The sequence below is a fragment of the Mercenaria mercenaria genome, chromosome 4 (genome assembly GCF_021730395.1).
Source record: "Mercenaria mercenaria strain notata chromosome 4, MADL_Memer_1, whole genome shotgun sequence".
In the NCBI taxonomy this organism is placed as follows: domain Eukaryota; kingdom Metazoa; phylum Mollusca; class Bivalvia; order Venerida; family Veneridae; genus Mercenaria; species Mercenaria mercenaria.
In genome coordinates this window covers 58,664,746-58,685,244 of record NC_069364.1, presented here as the reverse complement: position 1 = coordinate 58,685,244, position 20,499 = coordinate 58,664,746, and the positions used below count along the sequence as shown (strand labels likewise).

At 33.5% G+C, this 20,499-nt stretch overlaps 1 protein-coding gene across 1 annotated transcript; it reads left to right on the top strand.

Annotated features, from left to right (window-relative positions):
- The first annotated feature begins 3 nt into the window (after positions 1-3).
- On the top strand, positions 4-19,911 carry LOC128556399 (guanylate-binding protein 1-like). The gene is made up of 5 exons (XM_053541403.1): positions 4-265; positions 9,032-9,303; positions 14,180-14,401; positions 14,810-14,903; positions 15,390-19,911. The coding sequence occupies exons 1-5, from the start codon at positions 4-6 to the stop codon at positions 15,947-15,949; spliced, it is 1,410 nt and encodes a 469-aa protein (XP_053397378.1). The 3' UTR covers positions 15,950-19,911.
- The last annotated feature ends 588 nt before the right edge of the window (positions 19,912-20,499 follow it).

Sequence of the window (20,499 nt, the reverse complement as noted above, 5' to 3'; positions counted from 1 at the left end):
GAAATGTGTTTGGTATTAAAAGATGGAAAAGGAAATAAAGTCGTAAGATACAATGCCACCAGACTAGCTATACTGGAGCATTTTCAAAATCGAAAATGTTTTGTCTTTGACAGGCCGGCAGAACGTAAGAAACTGAGACGGCTAGAAGAACTAAAGCAGTCAGAACTAAGCGAGGATTTTGTTACTGACACATCCTGTTTTTTAGAATATATTTACAAGTGTGAACCAAAGAAGCTAATTGATGGCAGTATTTTAAATGGAAGAAGTAAGTATGAATGTGCAGCTAAACTCTTATGTACCTGAGAACTGAACTAAATTCGAGCCAAAAGCAAAGTTGTAGTTATATTATTTACAAAGGGCTCAGTTTTTCGAAACTTAAACCGACAGTTAAATTAACACTTGTTGAATTTTAAATCAGTATACGGGTATAAGTCTTGGCTCTATGGTTGTGTTCGAGGTGCTCTTTGCTTCCGGGAAATCTACCCTAATCTTTTATATATGGTATGAAAACCCTAGAATGATGTTTTGATTTAACTGTAAACGCTTATAGTGTTTTAGATCCTTACCTCATACATTTGTTTTTCTAATTCTTCTATGATTTCAAAATATAACCCTATATGTCAATCGACCGTTAGCTTAACAATCTTTTAAAATTTCGAGGTTTGTTTCAAAATTTAACTGCGTAGAATATTTGTGCTCATACCCCTTTTGGGCAGAGGAACGCACTAGAGGTAAATTTCAGGCAAAATGTTATTTCATATGTATGAACTCTTGACTTTGCTTCTATAGAATGCATCTTAAACATTATTTAATATTCCTACGTTTTTATGAATTAGAAAATTTTAAAGTTAAAACCACAGTCGCCTAATACGACAAAAATGAAAATTTTGCAGGCTTGGTTTGATAGAGCGTAGTGAAAATTTATGCTACTGTCCGCTCCCTCTAGCCTCGGGTTTGGTTGAGCAGAACTCCACATTTACACATGTTAAAAATAAAATCTCATTAAGAGACATTTGCAGATGTGTTCATACATACGGAAGCTTGAGTGATTCAGTTCAGCTTCATGAAAAGCGGCATATGGTCCTTTATTAGCTAATACAAAGAGAAAGTCCTAAAAGATGGTAATAGGCAGAATTAAACAAACTGGAAGTAAAAGGGTGATTATATCCAAAGGGTTATTAAACAATACCAAAGGCGGCTGCGAAACGGGAGTATTGAAGCAAAACAAGCTAAACAACTAACAGGCGCATTCAAATTGAGTCTGCACCATTTCTGTATATGCATGTTGGGCGACCTGTGGTTTTCCATTTTTTTATTTTTGTATCACAGCAACGTTGTTTGTACCGTGTGGCGGCCGTAAAATATTTCCCCGTACCTTCACCCAGAGCTGCTATATTTCGATCTTTTCAAATCGTAAAGCACGACATTTATGTTGTGTTAGTGTAGTGGCTTGTTTTCCAGCCTGAACATTTTGGCCTGGATGGTTCCAATATTCCAGCTTTAAAAGCTTTGGGTATTATTTAATCACACCTTGGGTATTGTGCCTGCTTTTTAATTGTGTCCTTTGGCAGTTCCTGTGATATGCAGGCTCCACAACCACAGATCCCCTTTCTAAATTTCAGTTTGTTTAGTTCTGCCCTCCCATTTTTTTCTCGTTTGAGGTCCAGCTATTATTTTATCTGGGGACCATACGCAGCTTTTCATGGAATAACACTCTGTACTTCATTGAAGGTTCCATGTGCACCGCCGTATGAATTCATCTGCGGATTTCTCTAAATTGCATTCTGGTACTCATAACATGAGGAAATGTTGAGTTCTGCTCAACCCGGGGCTAGAGGGCTTGGACGGTAGCTTGCACTTCCACTACGGTCTACTGTCCATGAATAGCCTCAATCAAACCGAGCCTGCAACAATTTTGTTAATGTTGTGTTGGGGTCTTCCACTTTTACATATTATTCATTGCAAATACAATTTCTAACCATAAATATACATGTACCATGACTTAAAACTTCTTTTCATGTTCAACATGGTGTCATTTTGTATCGCACAAAATTTGCTTCTGGAGAAGAGCTACTTTAAAACCAGTAATAAAAGACTGAAAGGAAAATGTTTAATGTACGAGAGTTGTTCAATAAGAACTCAAATTGGCTCTACAACTTTGTCTCTTTTATGTGCAAATGGGTTTAACTGGAACTGTTTCAACAAGTGACATGTGCGCTTGCAACTGTAATTATCAAAATGGCATCAAACAGTACAAAACTAGAGGCCATTTAATAACAACAGCAACGCGCTGGTGGCCAAGTAATGCTTTGATTTTTTATATGTAAAAACATAAATAACTGCAAATACAATTACATAAAATTTTGCCAAACAAAATTACATCAACATCATAATTATATTGTTATCATATATAAGTGATGTTTACGTAACATTTAAAGTCAGTTTGTCATTTGTCCTTAGATGTATTATATATGGGAGTCAGACGTGGTCTTACATAAAAATGATGTCACACAAAAAAAACTGACGGAAACTACAAAACAGGTTTTAGTTGACCTATATCTTAAAAGATTGTTCCATCATCCATTAGCATTATTTTTGATAATTTGATGAGTCATAATACACCTATAAATAGATTAGACTTTTTTATGGTTACTCATGAAATGAAAGACATAAATATAGTATCTACATGCTTCAGCTATAATTTTATGTATGTTTTTCATTACATTAACAATGAGTGATAGTAATATTGAAAAGGAATGGTCTTTTCGTCAGTTGAGACTGTGCGTTTAATCGAAATGTTCAGTATATTTTCAATAGATTAAAAAGCTTAATTAACATAAAAGAAGTTGACGTTATGGAGACGCCGCTGACGTGGACCGCACAGTATACCACTTATTTAAGCAAATGACCATAGCTAAAACATAATGTCTGGTAACAATTTCAGATTTGATAGCAAAGACCAAGTATTTCAAATTGATACAAATTAAAGACGTCGTTATTTGATAGATTTGAAGTTACATCAGTCTACGTATTTATCGAACTATCGTCGTACTTTCTGTTATCTAAATATACAAACAAGAGGGTCAAGATGGCCCTAGGTCGCTCACCTGAGAAACACATCGTAACAGTGTAGACATGTTTGAGCTAGTGATTTCATGGAAAAAAATATTCTGACCAATTTTCATTAAGATTGGACTAAACAAAAAAAAAAAAAACGGTTTCTAAAGCGTAAACAAGTATTTTCTTCAATTTGAACTAGTGACCTTGTTTGTGAGCCAAGTTAACCTATATTCAATCTTGACCTAGATTACATCAAGGCAATCATTCTGACCAAATTTCATGAACCTCAATTGAATAATACAGCCTCTATCGCATACGAAACGTTTTTCTTGATTGGTCCTGGCGACCTATTTTTTGACCCCAGATGATGTATATTCAAACTTAAATCTACTTTATCAAGGCTATCATTCAGAACAAAGTTCATGAAGATCAGTTGAAAAATACAGTCTCTATTGCATACATAAGGTTTTTCTTTGATAAAAAGTGACCTAGTTTTTGGCCACAGATGACCCATATTCTAACTTGACCTAAATTAGCCCCTACTGCATACAAAAGGTTTTTTCTTTAATTTAATCTAGTGACCTAGTTTTTGACACTAGATAATCCATATTCAAACCTTTTCTAGATTTCATCCAGACAAACATCCTGATTAAATTTCATGAAGATCCGGTGTAAAATGCAGTACCTGTTGCATACACATAATTTTTCTTTGATTTGACCCAGTGACCTAGTTTTTGAACCCAGATTACCCATTTTCAAACTTGACCGAGATTTCATCAAGGCAATCATTCTGACCAAAATTCATGAAGGGCAATTTGAAAATACAGCCTCTATCGCATCCAAAATGTTTTCCTTTGATTTGACCTAGTGACCTAGTTTTTGACCCCAGGTAACCGATTTTCAAGGCTGACCTAAATTTGATCAAGGCAATCATTCTTATCAAAATTCATGAAGATCAATTGAAAAATACAGCCTCTATCAAATACAAAAGGTTTTTCTTTGATTTGACCTAGTGACCTAGTTTTTGACCCGAGATGACCCATTTTCAAACTTGGCTTATTATTCTGACAAAAATTCATGAAGATCTATCGCATTCAAATTGATTTTCTTTGATTTTACCTAGTGACCTAGTTTTTGATCCCGGATAACCCATTTTCAAACTTGACCTAGATTTTATAAAGGCAATCATTCTGACAAAAGATCAGTTGAAAAATACAGCCTCTATCGCATACACAATGTTTTCCTTGATTTGAACAAGTGACCTAGGTTTTGACCCCAGATGACCCATTTTTTAACTTCTTTTAGATTTTATCAAGGTTATCATTCTGACCAAAATTCATGAACATCAGTTGAAAAATCCAGCCTCTATCGCATACACAAGGGTTTTCTTTGATTTGACCTAGTGACATTCTTTTTGCCCCAAATGACCCAAAATTGGCCTAGATTTCATCAAACCAGTAATAAAAGACTGAAAGGAAAATGTTTAATGTACGAGAGTTGTTCAATAAGAACTCAGATTGGCTCTACAACTTTGTCTCTTTTATGTGCAATTGGGTTTAACTGGAAATGTTTCAACAAGTGACATGTGCGCTTGCAACTGTAATTATCAAAATGGCATCAAACAGTACAAACTAGAGGCCATTTAATAACAATAGCAACGCGCTGGTGCCCAAGTAATGCTTTGACTTTTTATATGTAAAAACATAAATAACTGCAAATACAATTACATAAAATTTTGCCAAACAAAATTACATCAACATCATAATTATATTGTTATCATATATAAGTGATGTTTACGTAACATTTAAAGTCAGTTTGTCATTTGTCCTTAGATGTATTATATATGGGAGTCAGACGTGGTCTTACATAAAAATGATGTCACACAAAAAAAACTGACGGAAACTACAAAACAGGTTTTAGTTGACCTATATCTTAAAAGATTGTTCCATCATCCATAAACATTATTTTTGATAATTTGATGAGTCATAATACACCTATAAATAGATTAGACTTTTTTATGGTTACTCATGAAATGAAAGACATAAATATAGTATCTACATGCTTCAGCTATAATTTTATGTATGTTTTTCATTACATTAACAATGAGTGATAGTAATATTGAAAAGGAATGGTCTTTTTCGTCAGTTGAGACTGTGCGTTTAATCGAAATGTTCAGTATATTTTCAATAGATTAAAAAGCTTAATTAACATAAAAGAAGTTGACGTTATGGAGACGCCGCTGACGTGGACCGCACAGTATACCACTTATTTAAGCAAATGACCATAGCTAAAACATAATGTCTGGTAACAATTTCAGATTTGGTAGCAGAGACCAAGTATTTCAAATTGATACAAATTAAAGACGTCGTTATTTGATAGATTTGAAGTTACATCAGTCTACGTATTTATCGAACTATCGTCGTACTTTCTGTTATCTAAATATACAAACAAGAGGGTCAAGATGGCCCTAGGTCGCTCACCTGAGAAACACATCGTAACAGTGTAGACATGTTTGAGCTAGTGATTTCATGGAAAAAAATATTCTGACCAATTTTCATTAAGATTGGACTAAACAAAAAAAAAAAAAACGGTTTCTAAAGCGTAAACAAGTATTTTCTTCAATTTGAACTAGTGACCTTGTTTGTGAGCCAAGTTAACCTATATTCAATCTTGACCTAGATTACATCAAGGCAATCATTCTGACCAAATTTCATGAACCTCAATTGAATAATACAGCCTCTATCGCATACGAAACGTTTTTCTTGATTGGTCCTGGCGACCTATTTTTTGACCCCAGATGATGTATATTCAAACTTAAATCTACTTTATCAAGGCTATCATTCAGAACAAAGTTCATGAAGATCAGTTGAAAAATACAGTCTCTATTGCATACATAAGGTTTTTCTTTGATAAAAAGTGACCTAGTTTTTGGCCACAGATGACCCATATTCTAACTTGACCTAAATTAGCCCCTACTGCATACAAAAGGTTTTTTCTTTAATTTAATCTAGTGACCTAGTTTTTGACACTAGATAATCCATATTCAAACCTTTTCTAGATTTCATCCAGACAAACATCCTGATTAAATTTCATGAAGATCCGGTGTAAAATGCAGTACCTGTTGCATACACATAATTTTTCTTTGATTTGACCCAGTGACCTAGTTTTTGAACCCAGATTACCCATTTTCAAACTTGACCGAGATTTCATCAAGGCAATCATTCTGACCAAAATTCATGAAGGGCAATTTGAAAATACAGCCTCTATCGCATCCAAAATGTTTTCCTTTGATTTGACCTAGTGACCTAGTTTTTGACCCCAGGTAACCGATTTTCAAGGCTGACCTAAATTTGATCAAGGCAATCATTCTTATCAAAATTCATGAAGATCAATTGAAAAATACAGCCTCTATCAAATACAAAAGGTTTTTCTTTGATTTGACCTAGTGACCTAGTTTTTGACCCGAGATGACCCATTTTCAAACTTGGCTTATTATTCTGACAAAAATTCATGAAGATCTATCGCATTCAAATTGATTTTCTTTGATTTTACCTAGTGACCTAGTTTTTGATCCCGGATAACCCATTTTCAAACTTGACCTAGATTTTATAAAGGCAATCATTCTGACAAAAGATCAGTTGAAAAATACAGCCTCTATCGCATACACAATGTTTTCCTTGATTTGAACTAGTGACCTAGGTTTTGACCCCAGATGACCCATTTCTTAACTTATTCTAGATTTTATCAAGGTTATCATTCTGACCAAAATTCATGAACATCAGTTGAAAAATCCAGCCTCTATCGCATACACAAGGGTTTTCTTTGATTTGACCTAGTGACATTCTTTTTGCCCCAAATGACCCAAAATTGGCCTAGATTTCATCAAGGTTATCATTCTGACAAAATTTCATGAAGATCAGTTGAAAAATACAGACTTTATCGCATCCACAAGCAAAATGTTGACAGACGACAGACAAACGACAGACGATGGACGCCCGACATCGAGCGATCACAATAGCATTGCTCAGGTGAGCTAAAAAACAAGAGGTAGTACAGTTTTTTACACATTACACAGTAAAATATCTGTACAAACTCTTAAGATATCGAAAATATTCTAGTCGATAAAATCATTTTTAAACATAAACGAACAATGTGTTGATTCTCCCAGAGAAAGAGATCAACGCATTTGTGCATAGTTATGAATAAAAACCATTTTGGGATATGTAGAAAATTCCGAAACAATTCACTGTAACATTTTGAAACGGATATGTAGTTTCATTTCTCAAGAACATACTCGGTAAAATCGAATATGCTGTGGGTTTGTTCGCTTGGTTGCTTTCTTCATTTAGAATTTTACATGGCCGTCTTACAGATTTTAGCATCTTTCTTTGATATTACCATTTCAGCGTACAATAAAGCGCTGCTTAGTAGTAAACGTTTAGTTGTATGGAGCGTAAGTTCTCCGCGCGAAATTAACCAACCACTTCTTCCAAAGTATACGTGATATGAAGAAACGACAAGCCCTTTCATGCTTTCGCCTTTTGGTACACATGCGCAGAAAGCCTACAAACCTACTGTTGATTCGAAACGGCTATATTGAAGTATCTTAACAATAACAACTATCGATAACTTAAATATCTAGATTACTGTTTCAATGCTGTTGTTGTTTCCTGGAAAACTACAATAAGTATATTGAAAATTTGACGTTTAAAATAAAAAGTAAGTTTACAAGCAAATACAGAATTATTTTTAATCTATATCCATTGTTATTTTTATTTCTTCTTCTATCTGAGGTTCAACATTGAAAAAAATATATGTATTAATCTACGCATTTTTCATTTTACCGATATGCACAAACACTTCCGACGACGACTGAAGCTTGAATATAACAAAGCGCAAATTTCAAATATGCACGAGATTAATTGTGTTGCGAGTTTTGGCATATCAAGTTGCAAACAATGTCTTCACATAACAGATTAAAATGCAGATGTGGAAAATAAAGTTTTTCATTAGAATTAGTGTATCTTAATTATGCTTATTTTATATAAAAGAGCGCATCATGTAAGGTGTAAACTTTCTGCGAATGTTTGCTGGAAGGCGAAGACAGGAAGACAAGAACGAACGACAAACAATATTTTTTTCTTGTCTTCATGTCTTTGTTTGCTCGGGGCGAAGACACAAGGACAGGAAAGAATGGAAAACTGCCAGTTTGTCGTAACTTGGCGTCCTCGTGTGTCCGGGCAAACACGAAAGGACGACAAAATGATGGTTTGTCATGTTTTCGTGTTATGGTATGTTCGGGCCAAATCCACGAAGACACGACGAATAAAGGGTGACGACACGACATTTTGTAACTATATATGAGCCGTGTCATGAGAAATCCAACATAGTGGCTTTGCGACCAGCATGGATCCAGACCAGGATCCATGCTGTTCGCTTTCAAAGCCTATTGGAATTAGAGATACTGTTAGCGAACAGCATGGATCCTGACCAGACTGCGCGGATGCGCAGGCTGGTCTGGATCCTTGATGGTCGCAAAACCACTATGTTGGTTTTCCCATGGCGCGGCTCATATTTTGTGTCTTCGCCCATAAAGTTTCGTTATTTTGCCTTCAATATTTCAGGTCCTCGTGTTTTTGCCCTGACACGAAAGGATGGGAAAACAATAAAAATCAGCAGTTTTTTTTTGTTCTTTCATATCCTCATGCTTTGGGGCCTGAACACAAAGACACGGAATGGTAATCTGCCACAATTTATATCTTTTACCTGCATAGAAGTTGCGAATCCGTGATTTATATGTTATATTAACAGTCTTCTTGGATATTTTCTAAAGATTCAAATCTACATTCTCGTTCTTAGTGCAACAACAGGTTATTACAGGATTTTGATTGGGATATAGCTGTCTTTAAAACTGCGTTTAAATTGTAATTTCTCTTACACTTTAATATCTTTGTAATGTAAAACATTGCAGTGTTTTCCTGCTTGGCGAAACAATACATCGAGGCTATATGTTCCGGAGACTTGCCATGTATCGATGATGCGTTGACTAAAATGTGTCGAGAAGAGAACACCTTTGTTGTAGTGCAGACAGTCGACTGGTTTAAGGAACAGATTAAATCTATAGGGATGCCACTTCCAAGCGATTTTGCTTTAAAATACAAACGGATCCAAAAAGAGGCCCTCAAGATGTTTAAGAAAATGGCAGTTCTTGATGATGAGCATGAGTTTCAGAAAACAGCAGAGGTGCATGTTTCTTTTCAATATTTGCACAATCACTATGAGAATAATGATACATCAGGCATTTTTGTTTTAAATAAGCTCATCAATTGTTTAAACCTTAGCCTTCTAAATTTCTAAAATGGACTGGTCCATCATTCAATTTGGGCAATATCACTTATTCAAAGAGGTGTTCACCAAGATCAGCCTGAACATCCAGACCATGATCAGTCTGCACGGAGCTTGATCTGCACTGGCCGCAAAGGCAGAATCACGCCAGCAGGATAAAGGTTAAAGAAAGAGTACGAAATAAAAGATATAAACTTTAGGTGACTTTTATGCATATTGTTATACTAGTATGAACTTGTTTTCATTTTCATTCAGTGTTCTATTCCATTTTGAACTTAATAGTAACCTTTTATTTACTAGTTATTAATAGTTATACTAATACACTTATTAGCCCGATTTTTCAAAACTTTCTTCAGACATTTAATGATGATAATTTCGTTAAATAGTTTAAGATTCGTTAATTATTTCGTTGATTTTTGATGTTAAACCTTTCTGTTGTTAGAATGTTTAACACCAAAACATTTGTTAAAGCTCCTATTGCGGTGTGTAAAGGTAACCTTTTAAACATAAGATGCGTGTTTTGTTAAATACAGACGTGAATTTAGACAAAGAATATCGTATTTATACTCATATTATTTCCACAGTAATTTACTGAAGCAACAGAGATTTCAATTTTTGGAAGGTGATTTTGTCAAACTTATCTCAATGTAACTGCGCACAAGTTAATCAGGAATTAACTGTCTCACAGCTATTTCTTGTTTATGCGCTGTGAATTTAGTTCAATGCGGAATAATTACATCCTTTGACACCATTATCAGGGGCCTCCGTGGCCGAGTGGTTAGAGTCGTTGACTTCAAACCATTTGCCCCTCATCGATGTGGGTTCGAAACCTCATTTGGGGCGTAGAATTCTTCACGTGAGGAAGCCATCCAGCTGGCTTACGGAAGGTCGATGGTTCTACCCAGGTGCCCGCTCGTGATGAAATAGTGCACGGAGGGGAGCCTGGGGTCTTCCTCCACCATTAAAGCTGGAAAGTCGCCATATGACCTAAAATTGTGTCGGTGCGACGTTAAACCCAACAAAATAAATAAATAAATTGACACCATTATCGTTAAAAACCGGAAAATTTGCTTACTCTATCACCACATTTGAGGCGTCCGTGGACTTGATCACAAACCTTTACAAGTACCTTGCCCAGTAAAAAATAGTTCAACTATTTACACATGTATTTGATTTTTTGGCGAATTTTGGCGAAAATATTAATCCTATTCCGCACCTTCATAGTGGCAGCTACGTTCATTTTTTCTAAACGTTTTTCGTTAAAAATCTACTGATGGTAAAATAATTTTGTTAAATCATGCCATTGAACAATTTTTAATTCATGCATATTTTAATTCATCTTAGGTGGAAATTTAAATGTTCCTTAAGAGTTCAAGAAGAAATTCAAGATGACTACAAATGCTGTAATAGGTCTGCCCAAAGAGCTATAAATAGATAATCTTAATGACCGCTACGTGAATTCAGCAAATAATTAAGGATAAACTTTATAACACAAGATAACTTTTAAATATAGTTACTTTGTCAGAAACTTCTTGTTCGAAAAGAATGATGGGTCAGATTTACACAGACCTTTCCGTTACTGCTATCAGCTGAACTTTGAAATAATTAGGCTGCTAACGAACATGCATTATAACAATATGAATATGATATTCAAAATTTTAAGAAATTTACAAACTATTTTAAATCAAGTTTTTCATATAAATTGTAATCATTCTATAAATGATAAAATGAGAAGCTAAATGTGACACTCACAGCTGCATCCCAGATATGTCACAGAATACCACTGTCAAATTATGTTCCTTCTTGGACTTTTGGATTTGAAATTTTGAGTTTGAAGCTCCACACAAACAATACTCTTATCAAGTACATATACTACAGGGCAATTAGATTTAGGGCAAGGGGAGTTTATTTGGACATTTAAGCTATTATTCTGTCAACAGTCATTACCTTACCTTACAGACTGATATATCAAAAAGGATTTTACTGTGCATAGATGTAGGAAATCTAATAGAGGGCAGAATAAGTAAAACGCTGTCGGTGTCACATATTAAAAAAAACAAGAGAAAATATGATCATGGCTATTTGACAAAAAGATGATGCCTTTGAAACATATATTAAGCTGTTTTGTTTATAAATATATAGGAAAAGCATGCCAGCCTACTTTCTTAAAATGTACCTACTGAATAAACATTGGTAAAGTCTAGATTAATTAGAAGACAAATCATTTGCAAAGCATGTTTCAAACTAGTGCGACATGATTTGATATTTAAGAGCTTGTTTCAGTTTTTATTTTGAGTCAATGTTTTTAGGTTGAAACTGCGAATCTTTTGAAACCTTTAACAACCGTATTTTGGATACTGCAAGAATTCAATAATGACAGATTTCACTGAAGATTAATTCGCCCTTCTATTTCCGCACTACTTTTATTGATTATTTACGAGTTATCTCTCTACATAATTTCTATGTAAAAGTTCCTGGTCATGTTTAACAATCATTTCAATGCATATGATAAAAGAAAATATATCAAACATACAAATTTGAAACCCTCATATCACAAGCATTCTGATGGTGTATAACTTTAGAAAATCGAAAGAGAAACTATGAGACACTGGCAGTTTAGAAATAGTATTTTCTATAGAATTTTAGCATAATGTAACGTTTCAATCTTTCAAACTGGCTGCATTGTCTAAAAAATGATATTTCTTTCAAATTAAAGTTTTGTCATATTATGAACTTTAGAAAATGAGTTTCTGTTTCTAAACCATTTGAAAAAATGCCGAATAAAAAAATAAGAAAAATAGATGACCGCGTCGGGAATCAAACCCGGACCGCCGCGTCAAGAAAGAATTATGGCTTTACTGTTTAACGCGTGTTAAATATAGATATTTATAATCGAGACAGTTTATTCCAAGAATAAAGCGTTACAAACGCTTTTCAATTTTCATCGTAATAGTAGTAAAAGCAATTAGTTCTCATGTGTTTCTGTAACATATAGTCTGTCAGTAATTTTCAAAGCATTTTTTACAAATATAGCATTAATTTCCAGATATCTAAAAATCTTCTTATTTTTTGTTGTCGAACGATCTGGAGGCCTGTGCCTTTAGCTGTTAAATTTGATATCTATTATTTCTTTCATCGATATTCTCTTTGCGAATATTTGTGATTTTAATGAAACTCACACTGTATTTTTCATTGGTAACATTTTAGTAAATCTTAACTAAGCCGATATAGGGTTGCCTTACCCAATTCGTCAGTGTGTTTCACGACACTTGATGGTTTTAGTCAGAGGAGAATTTCAAGTTTGTTATGTAACATGGATGCAGATGATTTGAATGTTGTACTGTTTCATGGAAGTGACTTGAACCGTTACAGCGGAGTGATTTATTGCATATCAAAGGCGGGTTTCAACCTTTCTATGCTCTCAGCGCTTTGATTTATCTTAAGATCCAGTTAGAAGTGTAACAGACAAACAGATGCTTTCATTAACTATCAGGTTCTACTGTAATATACACGAGAACAACATGATTTATTGTACTTACACCATAAGTTAACAATAAAGCAATTCTACTTTCAGCAATCTTTTCTTATATATTTTATTATGAATAATTACCACCTCATTTTATTTATGCACTTGATATCTTTGCGAAGAAAGTTATAAATGATTTTGTGGCAGCAACAGCCCCACATTTTTGTACGTTTTAATTTCAAGATGAAAATTATGTTTTTGAACTCTTATATGTGAATGAATGAGAAATCAAATGAGTTTTTGAACATGGAATTTACTGATAAAGTTACATTGAGTGTTAACGTCATGTCAAAGATTTTGACACATAACACATTTTCAGATTTTTAAGGAAATTTGACCACAGCTAATTGCATTTTTTCTCCTATTTTATTTGATTATTTTGATATGACTTATTTTTCTGCTACAAGGAAATATTTCCCTAATTTCTTTAAAGAGATTACGTATCAAATCAGTAAAAATTGAAACTGAAGTTTAAGCCCTATTCAAATTTATGATACTGTCACTTTGAAAAAACAGTCATTCCGGTTTTAAAAATCAAATAGTATTTACGATGCTCTCTATGCAACACAATAAGCTAGGTTTAAAAAGCAAATGCGATCTTTCCTTTTTTGTGGGGCCACATTGTTTTAAAGAGTTATTTTTCCTACGGTTATCGCTATTTCGATTCATGAATGTGCTGGTAATTATTAGTTAATATAGTCGGTACTTTCCTGACATTTCTTGTCAGATGTAAACCATCAAAAATGGAAGAATACCACTTGTTCTTGGATAATTCTACGTGCATAATTATAACTACGCATGGATTACTAGTAATTACATATGACTTGGAAATAGTGGAAAATCAAGTGGATAAACTATGGTGAATAAAACAGAATATTCCGAAAAATTGTGACATAAAAAACCATGAACAGAGATTACTGGCACTTAAAACATGATGTTGACAAATCAGTATCAAATATTTTGAACAACTGGGCCAGTAAAATCAAATCTTCAAGAATATCCTTAGAAAATAAAAAGTCTAGCAGAAAAAAAGCAGACTCGCGCGCTTTAATTTATTAAGTTCAGGAGAAGTAAAGAATTACGCAACACCATTCAGGCATTCTCTCCCATTCACATGAGTTCTGAGAAAATTTTCAAAAGAAGACTTAATTTCAAACGCGGGTGTATGATGCTATGATGTGTCCTTAAATCTGGTATGATGTTCGTTTGTCATAAGTCTGTATTACAAATATCAAATTATTGTTATAGAGAGAGATGGATGCTTTCAAAACCACAATCGATGAAGACAACAATGACTATATTAAAGACGTTTGCACGAAAGAATTGCAGAAAATTTATGATATAAGGATCAAACCGAAAGTTACAAAAGGTGGATACTTTGTGCCAGATGGTTATAAAATGTACAGAGGGGACTTTGCAGGGCTGAGGGATCAAGTGAAACTAACTCTGTCAGGAGCCGATCCGAATTTAGTAAGTAATTAGGGTGATTCGTGAAGGTTTTAAAGAGTTTTGAAATTTCTAGCAACACTATTTGAATATTGTAAAGCTTTCTTGTAGATAAGTGCGTCTCAGGTAATCTGCTATTTAATTAATTCAAACCTATCTCCTTTAATTTAATTATCTTTATTCATTCATCTACTATGTACGTGGCATTCCCTGTTTGATATTTGTATTTGTTTTAACACCAGACCTAAAGTAAATTTTCGTCGAAACTGCCGAGATTATAAACTGAATAGAATAACTAGAGTAAAAAGGTTTGTTGCATTTTCCATTGCTGCCCATGAACAGACTCAATCAAACCGAGTCTGCAATTTTCACTGTTTGCCTTGTTCTCGATATTTCCGAAGGATCTAATTTCCAGATTTTATTTATATATAGGTTCAGAAATACATCCTTGAATTTGAAGAACGATATCAAAAGCAAGACGGAGAGATATTCCAAAAGGCAGGGTTTTATGACACACAAATAAAACGTAAGTAAAGTTAATATCTCCTCCGATAAACGTAACTGAAAATGTAGAATTGCTTAGAAAAAAACATGACAATGCAAGCAACCATATTAAACACTGAAATATTCGCTGTATTCTAATGAGCAATAAACTAGACCATGAATACTCAAAAAGGTAATTATTAAACGTTGAGATTCCTAGTATTATTGTTAAAATTTAAATGGAACATTTAGATTGTTTTGCTTACTTAAAGCTACTACTTTAATGTCTGAATAAGTATTTTAACAATTAGAATAGAATGAACTTGCTTTATATTTCTTTTCGTGGAAAGTATTTGAAGAATTTGAAAATAAACATATTCCTGTAAAATGTTACCGCAGTTAAATTATTGGAACTCTTCATGATACTTATAATAATATTTTGGGCCTAAAATGTGTCTAAACACCAAATCAAGCTACATATGCAACATCATTCTTAATACTGATCTGCGATTTGTGTGTGATATTTAAGTGGAAATGCAAGAACAACATGCGAAACTTGAACAAGAAAAGTCGGAACTTGACAGTCAAGTTGAATTAAGGAGAAAAGAAGAAACAAAAGAGATAAACCTATACAAGGCGGAATTATCAGCGCAAATGGAACAAGACAAACGGAGAGCGAGTGAAAATTATGGAAAAATTGTGAGTGAATGGAAGAAGAGGGAACGATGTCTTGAAAATCAATTAAAGGAGCACGCTGATATGATAGCCAAGATTCGTGCGCACGAAAGCACAGAAGGAAAACGAACCCATAAGCCAACCGTAGGTCAAACAGTGATGAAAACCATGTTAAATGCGAGTGAAAATTATGGAACAATTGTGAGTGAATGGAAGAAAAGGGAACGATGTCTTGAAGATCAATTAAAGGAGCACGATGATATGATAGCCAAGATTCGTGAGTATGAAAGCACAGAAGGAAAACGAACCCATAAGCCAACCGTAGGTCAAACAGTGATGAAAACCATGTTAAATTTACTTCCCGTGGTTGGTCCTATAGCGACTGGGATATACGAACGCATTTCGTCTAAATGAAGTACTTCTATTTTGTTTATATGCACTGAAATATATATATAATGAGTTTTACAAGATCTTGATTAAATGACATACATACATTAAAGAGACATTTGTTCCAAAATGGAGAAATAATAATTCTGCAAAAAAATCACTGAACGATTGCAATATATCTGAAACATTATACTGAAAAACAATACCGTATCAATATTTACTTCCATGACAGTTAGACTGAGCGTTTGAAATGAACAACGAATTATCAGGAATTATTGTACGGAGAAAGGTTGGTTTATGTTTTATGTTATAGGATGTAATGACTACTACTATATGTTACTTTTTAATGAAGTGAACATTTCCAACTAATATCTTGTTGTTTTTTTAGTGCAGGGGTGTTGTTATGGATCGTGCTTTTTCTATTGTAACATTTGATAAAAACAAATAGATTTTCAGAAATATGTGCGCTGGAATGTCATTTGTTGAATCAAATATATCAGACAGGAAGCTATATGTATATCAAAACTATAAACTTGTTAAAGTAATGAAAACATAATAAACGTTATAGAGGAAATTGAACATTTTTTGGGCTTCGATTAAATTCAGTATATTATTATAAAAATATGATAAATACTTTTAGATTGTATCTCTGTTGAAGAAAATCAATTTTCAACACTTCATGCGAAGAAAAATGGCTGAGGTGTATTTGTTTCAAATGTCTACAGGTCCGGTATAGTTTAGAGATATTTTTCAAAATTATTAATGTACATTTTTTATCAGACATTTATATACATTTGTTGTTAATAACGTATCAAAATGATCAAATAATCTCTTTCATATAACGACCTCCAATCAAATATATCAGACAGGAAGCTATATGTATATCAAAACTATAGACTTGTTAAAGTAATGAAAACATATTAAACGTTATAGAGGAAATTGAACATTTTTTTGGGCTTCGATTAAATTCAGTATATTATTATAAAAATATGATAAATATTTTTAGATTGTATTTCTGTTGAAGAAAATCAATTTTCAACACTTCATGTGAAGAAAAATGGCTGAGGTGTATTTGTTTCAAATGTCTACAGGTCCGGTATAGTTTAGAGATATTTTTCAAAATTATTAATGTACATTTTTTATCAGACATTTATATACATTTGTTGTTAATAACGTATCAAAATGATCAAATAATCTCTTTCATATAACGACCTCCAATGATTTTTAAAAAGTCACAAAGTACACACAAAACTGTGCTTTTACAAAACGAGCGAATATCATTTATAAGGATAACGAGATTAGGCTATTGACTTTGACAGATCTATAATCAAAAATAAAACCCAATGTAGATTTATTCCATAGATATGACAAAATAACGAGTCTCTTGTTTTTATTTAAATTTTCTTGCCGTATCACGAAATTAGCTTATTAATAAATTGTACTCATTTATGATTATTTTTGTGACTTTTTTAAAATTCGATTTACGCCTTAGAATACATAGCGTCTTTCGATTTTGTGTTTTTCAACATTTCGTTGTAAATCTGTGAGAATATTCAAAAATGTATTGTTATGAAGATGAAAGACATGATAAAGATATAGAGTTAGATGTTTGATTAAGTGAACTTCAATCAGCAAAACAAACTGATGTCTGTGAGCTATGGATGTTAAAACACTGAAGATGTACAAATGCATGTTAAAGACAGTTTTAAATTTCATTTGAGCGTTATCTATATTATGACAGTAAAGGCGTGTAAAGGCAAGAATATATGCAAATCAACTTCAATTTTGTATGTAGTTGTGTTCAGGTTTGTGAACCTCTAGAGTTTCTACTAGATAATATATTTATCAAATTTGGCAATACAACTTACAGGCAAGTAATTGGTATTCCGATGGGAACCAACTGCGCCCCCCCCCCCCCCCCCCTCACCGGTGATTTATTCTTATACCGTTATGAACGAGATTTCATTCTTAGTTTATCTACTGAGACACAATTTGAAATTATTGAAGCTTTTAATGAAACCTCAAGGTATCTTGATGATATTTTAAATATGGACAACCAACATTTTTCAGAAATGGTGAAATATATTTACTCTAAAGAGTTACAGCTTACCAAACAAGGCTAATACTTCAGATTTAGAAGCGTCATTTCTGGATTTAAATTTAAGAATTGTGAATGATAATATAGAAACGAAAATATATGATAAAAGGGACGATTTTAATTTTGAAATTGTGAACTTTCCCCATGTCCCTCGAGCAACATCATACGGTGTCTATATTTCACAGCTTATTCGTTTTGCAAGAGCTTGCTCAAAGATAGATGATGCGATGATTAATAAAGTGTAAGACTCCATGATGCTTTTCTCCTAAATCCTACATACAACGGACGCAGGGAGTTGATTTTTGTCTTACAGTTTTCTTAGTCGTGCCTTTAAAAGTTAGGCAATCGTTGCTCTGACTTCAGACAAGTTGTTGAGTACATTGGTGTAAATATACCTTAAATTTACCTTAATTTTATTTATCTGTTATTTTTGCACTAATGTTAGAGAATTTCTCAGCGGGGATTTTATTTATATTGTGTTGTTTAACTTCTTGAAAGTAGGGTAAGTGCGAGGTTGGCATACTCTAAACGCGTTTAAACCCTCAGTTTCCTTTATATAAGTTACTGACCGTTCCAAGGCGATGCCCCTATTTTCAACTGGTTGTTTTGTCTGTCTTGTATTGTCTGTTGCGTATATTTTCTTGTTTGTTGTAAGCCTTTTTCCTCCGCCTCACTCCCCTTTTTGCCCGCTCCTTTCCCTTACATTTACGCTACTTTTTGCATCCCCCCTTCCTTTACTTTTAGTAAGTTTTCGAGGTTACCCTTTGTTTTGGCAGCCGAATCCTAACGTTATTTGATTGTTTTTTTCCTACTTGTGTGGGTGCGTTTGTATGCTTGTGAGTCTATAACGGTGCCCTGTTTTCAGTTGTGTTGCTTGTTCGTTTTTCTATGTTATTCAGTTGATCGTAGTTGTATGTTTATCTTTGGTACATGAGTGTCTGCGCTATTGTGGTTTACGTTGTACTGCGATTGTTTCTAAAGAACATGGCATTCCCATGCATATTCGTCCTTGTTCAACTTTCCCCTTTGGGTTCCTCCCCCCACCTTCTCCACCCCCTGACCCCATTTCGCCCTTTACTATTTCCTTCCCCTCCATCAATATTTAGCATGAATTTATATGTACTTGTTGGATGTTTGAAGCAACCCGTCTAAAATATTTTTCCATTACAGTTTCTTTTTGTTGTTGGCAAATGCGTGGCTCTGGGGCTGTGTTTTTGGTGCTCTGTGCTTCCGAGAAATCTACCCTTACCTATTATCTATTGATACCATAGGGATTCAGGAAAAACATAATGTTAATGTGTTTCTAGTGAATGAAATGATATAAAATCATATTTCTAGTTCATAGGCTGAATGTACAAACATTTACTAAACTTCTTATTCGTTAATACGTGTGCAGAATTAATACAAATGCATCAACTATCTTTTGTAACTCTTTGTTTTAGAAAAGTGTATACATGTATTTTCATGGTACTCTTTTATATGAACTTGTGTATAATGTTTTACTATGAAATATTCATTCTCAATTCTTCTTGTTATCACGTAAAACATCCCGTTTATTATGTTCATATATATATTTAACTGTATTTAAATAAGATACTGTAAAGTTTATATAAAAGAAGATATTCTTTCTGTGCATATACAAACATAACTGTATAATAATTCGATATGCCGTTGTAAATACAACGAGACAGGAACCCACGTCCACAGGGTTGACATAACGACAGCTATATATCAATAACATAAACTTCTTTTAATGTAAAGTATATACAAGTCCAAGTTGCAATTTACAATGTACATATAAACATTTTTAATCAATATGTGAATAATAATTATAACAGTCTATGTTAGAGATGTATGTATCATCATTTCTTCCCTTTGTATATCAGTTGTAATATCGTCAGAATAAAATTCATTCTCTTTTTTATGTTTCATTTTCTATGACAAAGCAATTGTGTACGAAGGTAAGATAATATCAAATGTAAAGATACTGAGAAATCAAGCCTCATTTTATTAAATTCCTTTGAGGTTGTTTGTTTTACATTTCAAAATTCAAGGTACTTTATTAACCAAGTTGTGAAGTCTGTTTCCAGAAGAGTTTGCTTACCATTTGATATTTCATCAATACACAACATCTAGCTATAACTCTAAACAGATTTTGGACTTGTAACTACAAAAATATCCCGCTTATTGGATTTTGGCACCTTTCAATAGCCTGTGCTGTATGTGGAATCATGAAAAGAAAACTGTAGAAGCGCTGTATCAAACTCTAAAATGATTTTATCGTGAGGAGGAACGAATGAAACTGGCCTGACAAACTATTAAGTGCATATCTTACGTCTTTATGTGAGAGTTGCAGAATTATAATAACGGACCTTAAATTTGTTGCAATGAAATACAGAGAATTGAACATGAACGTATGTTTGGAAAGTGTTCAAAGGTAAGTTGAACATCTCTCGTTACAAGTGCATATGTAATGTTC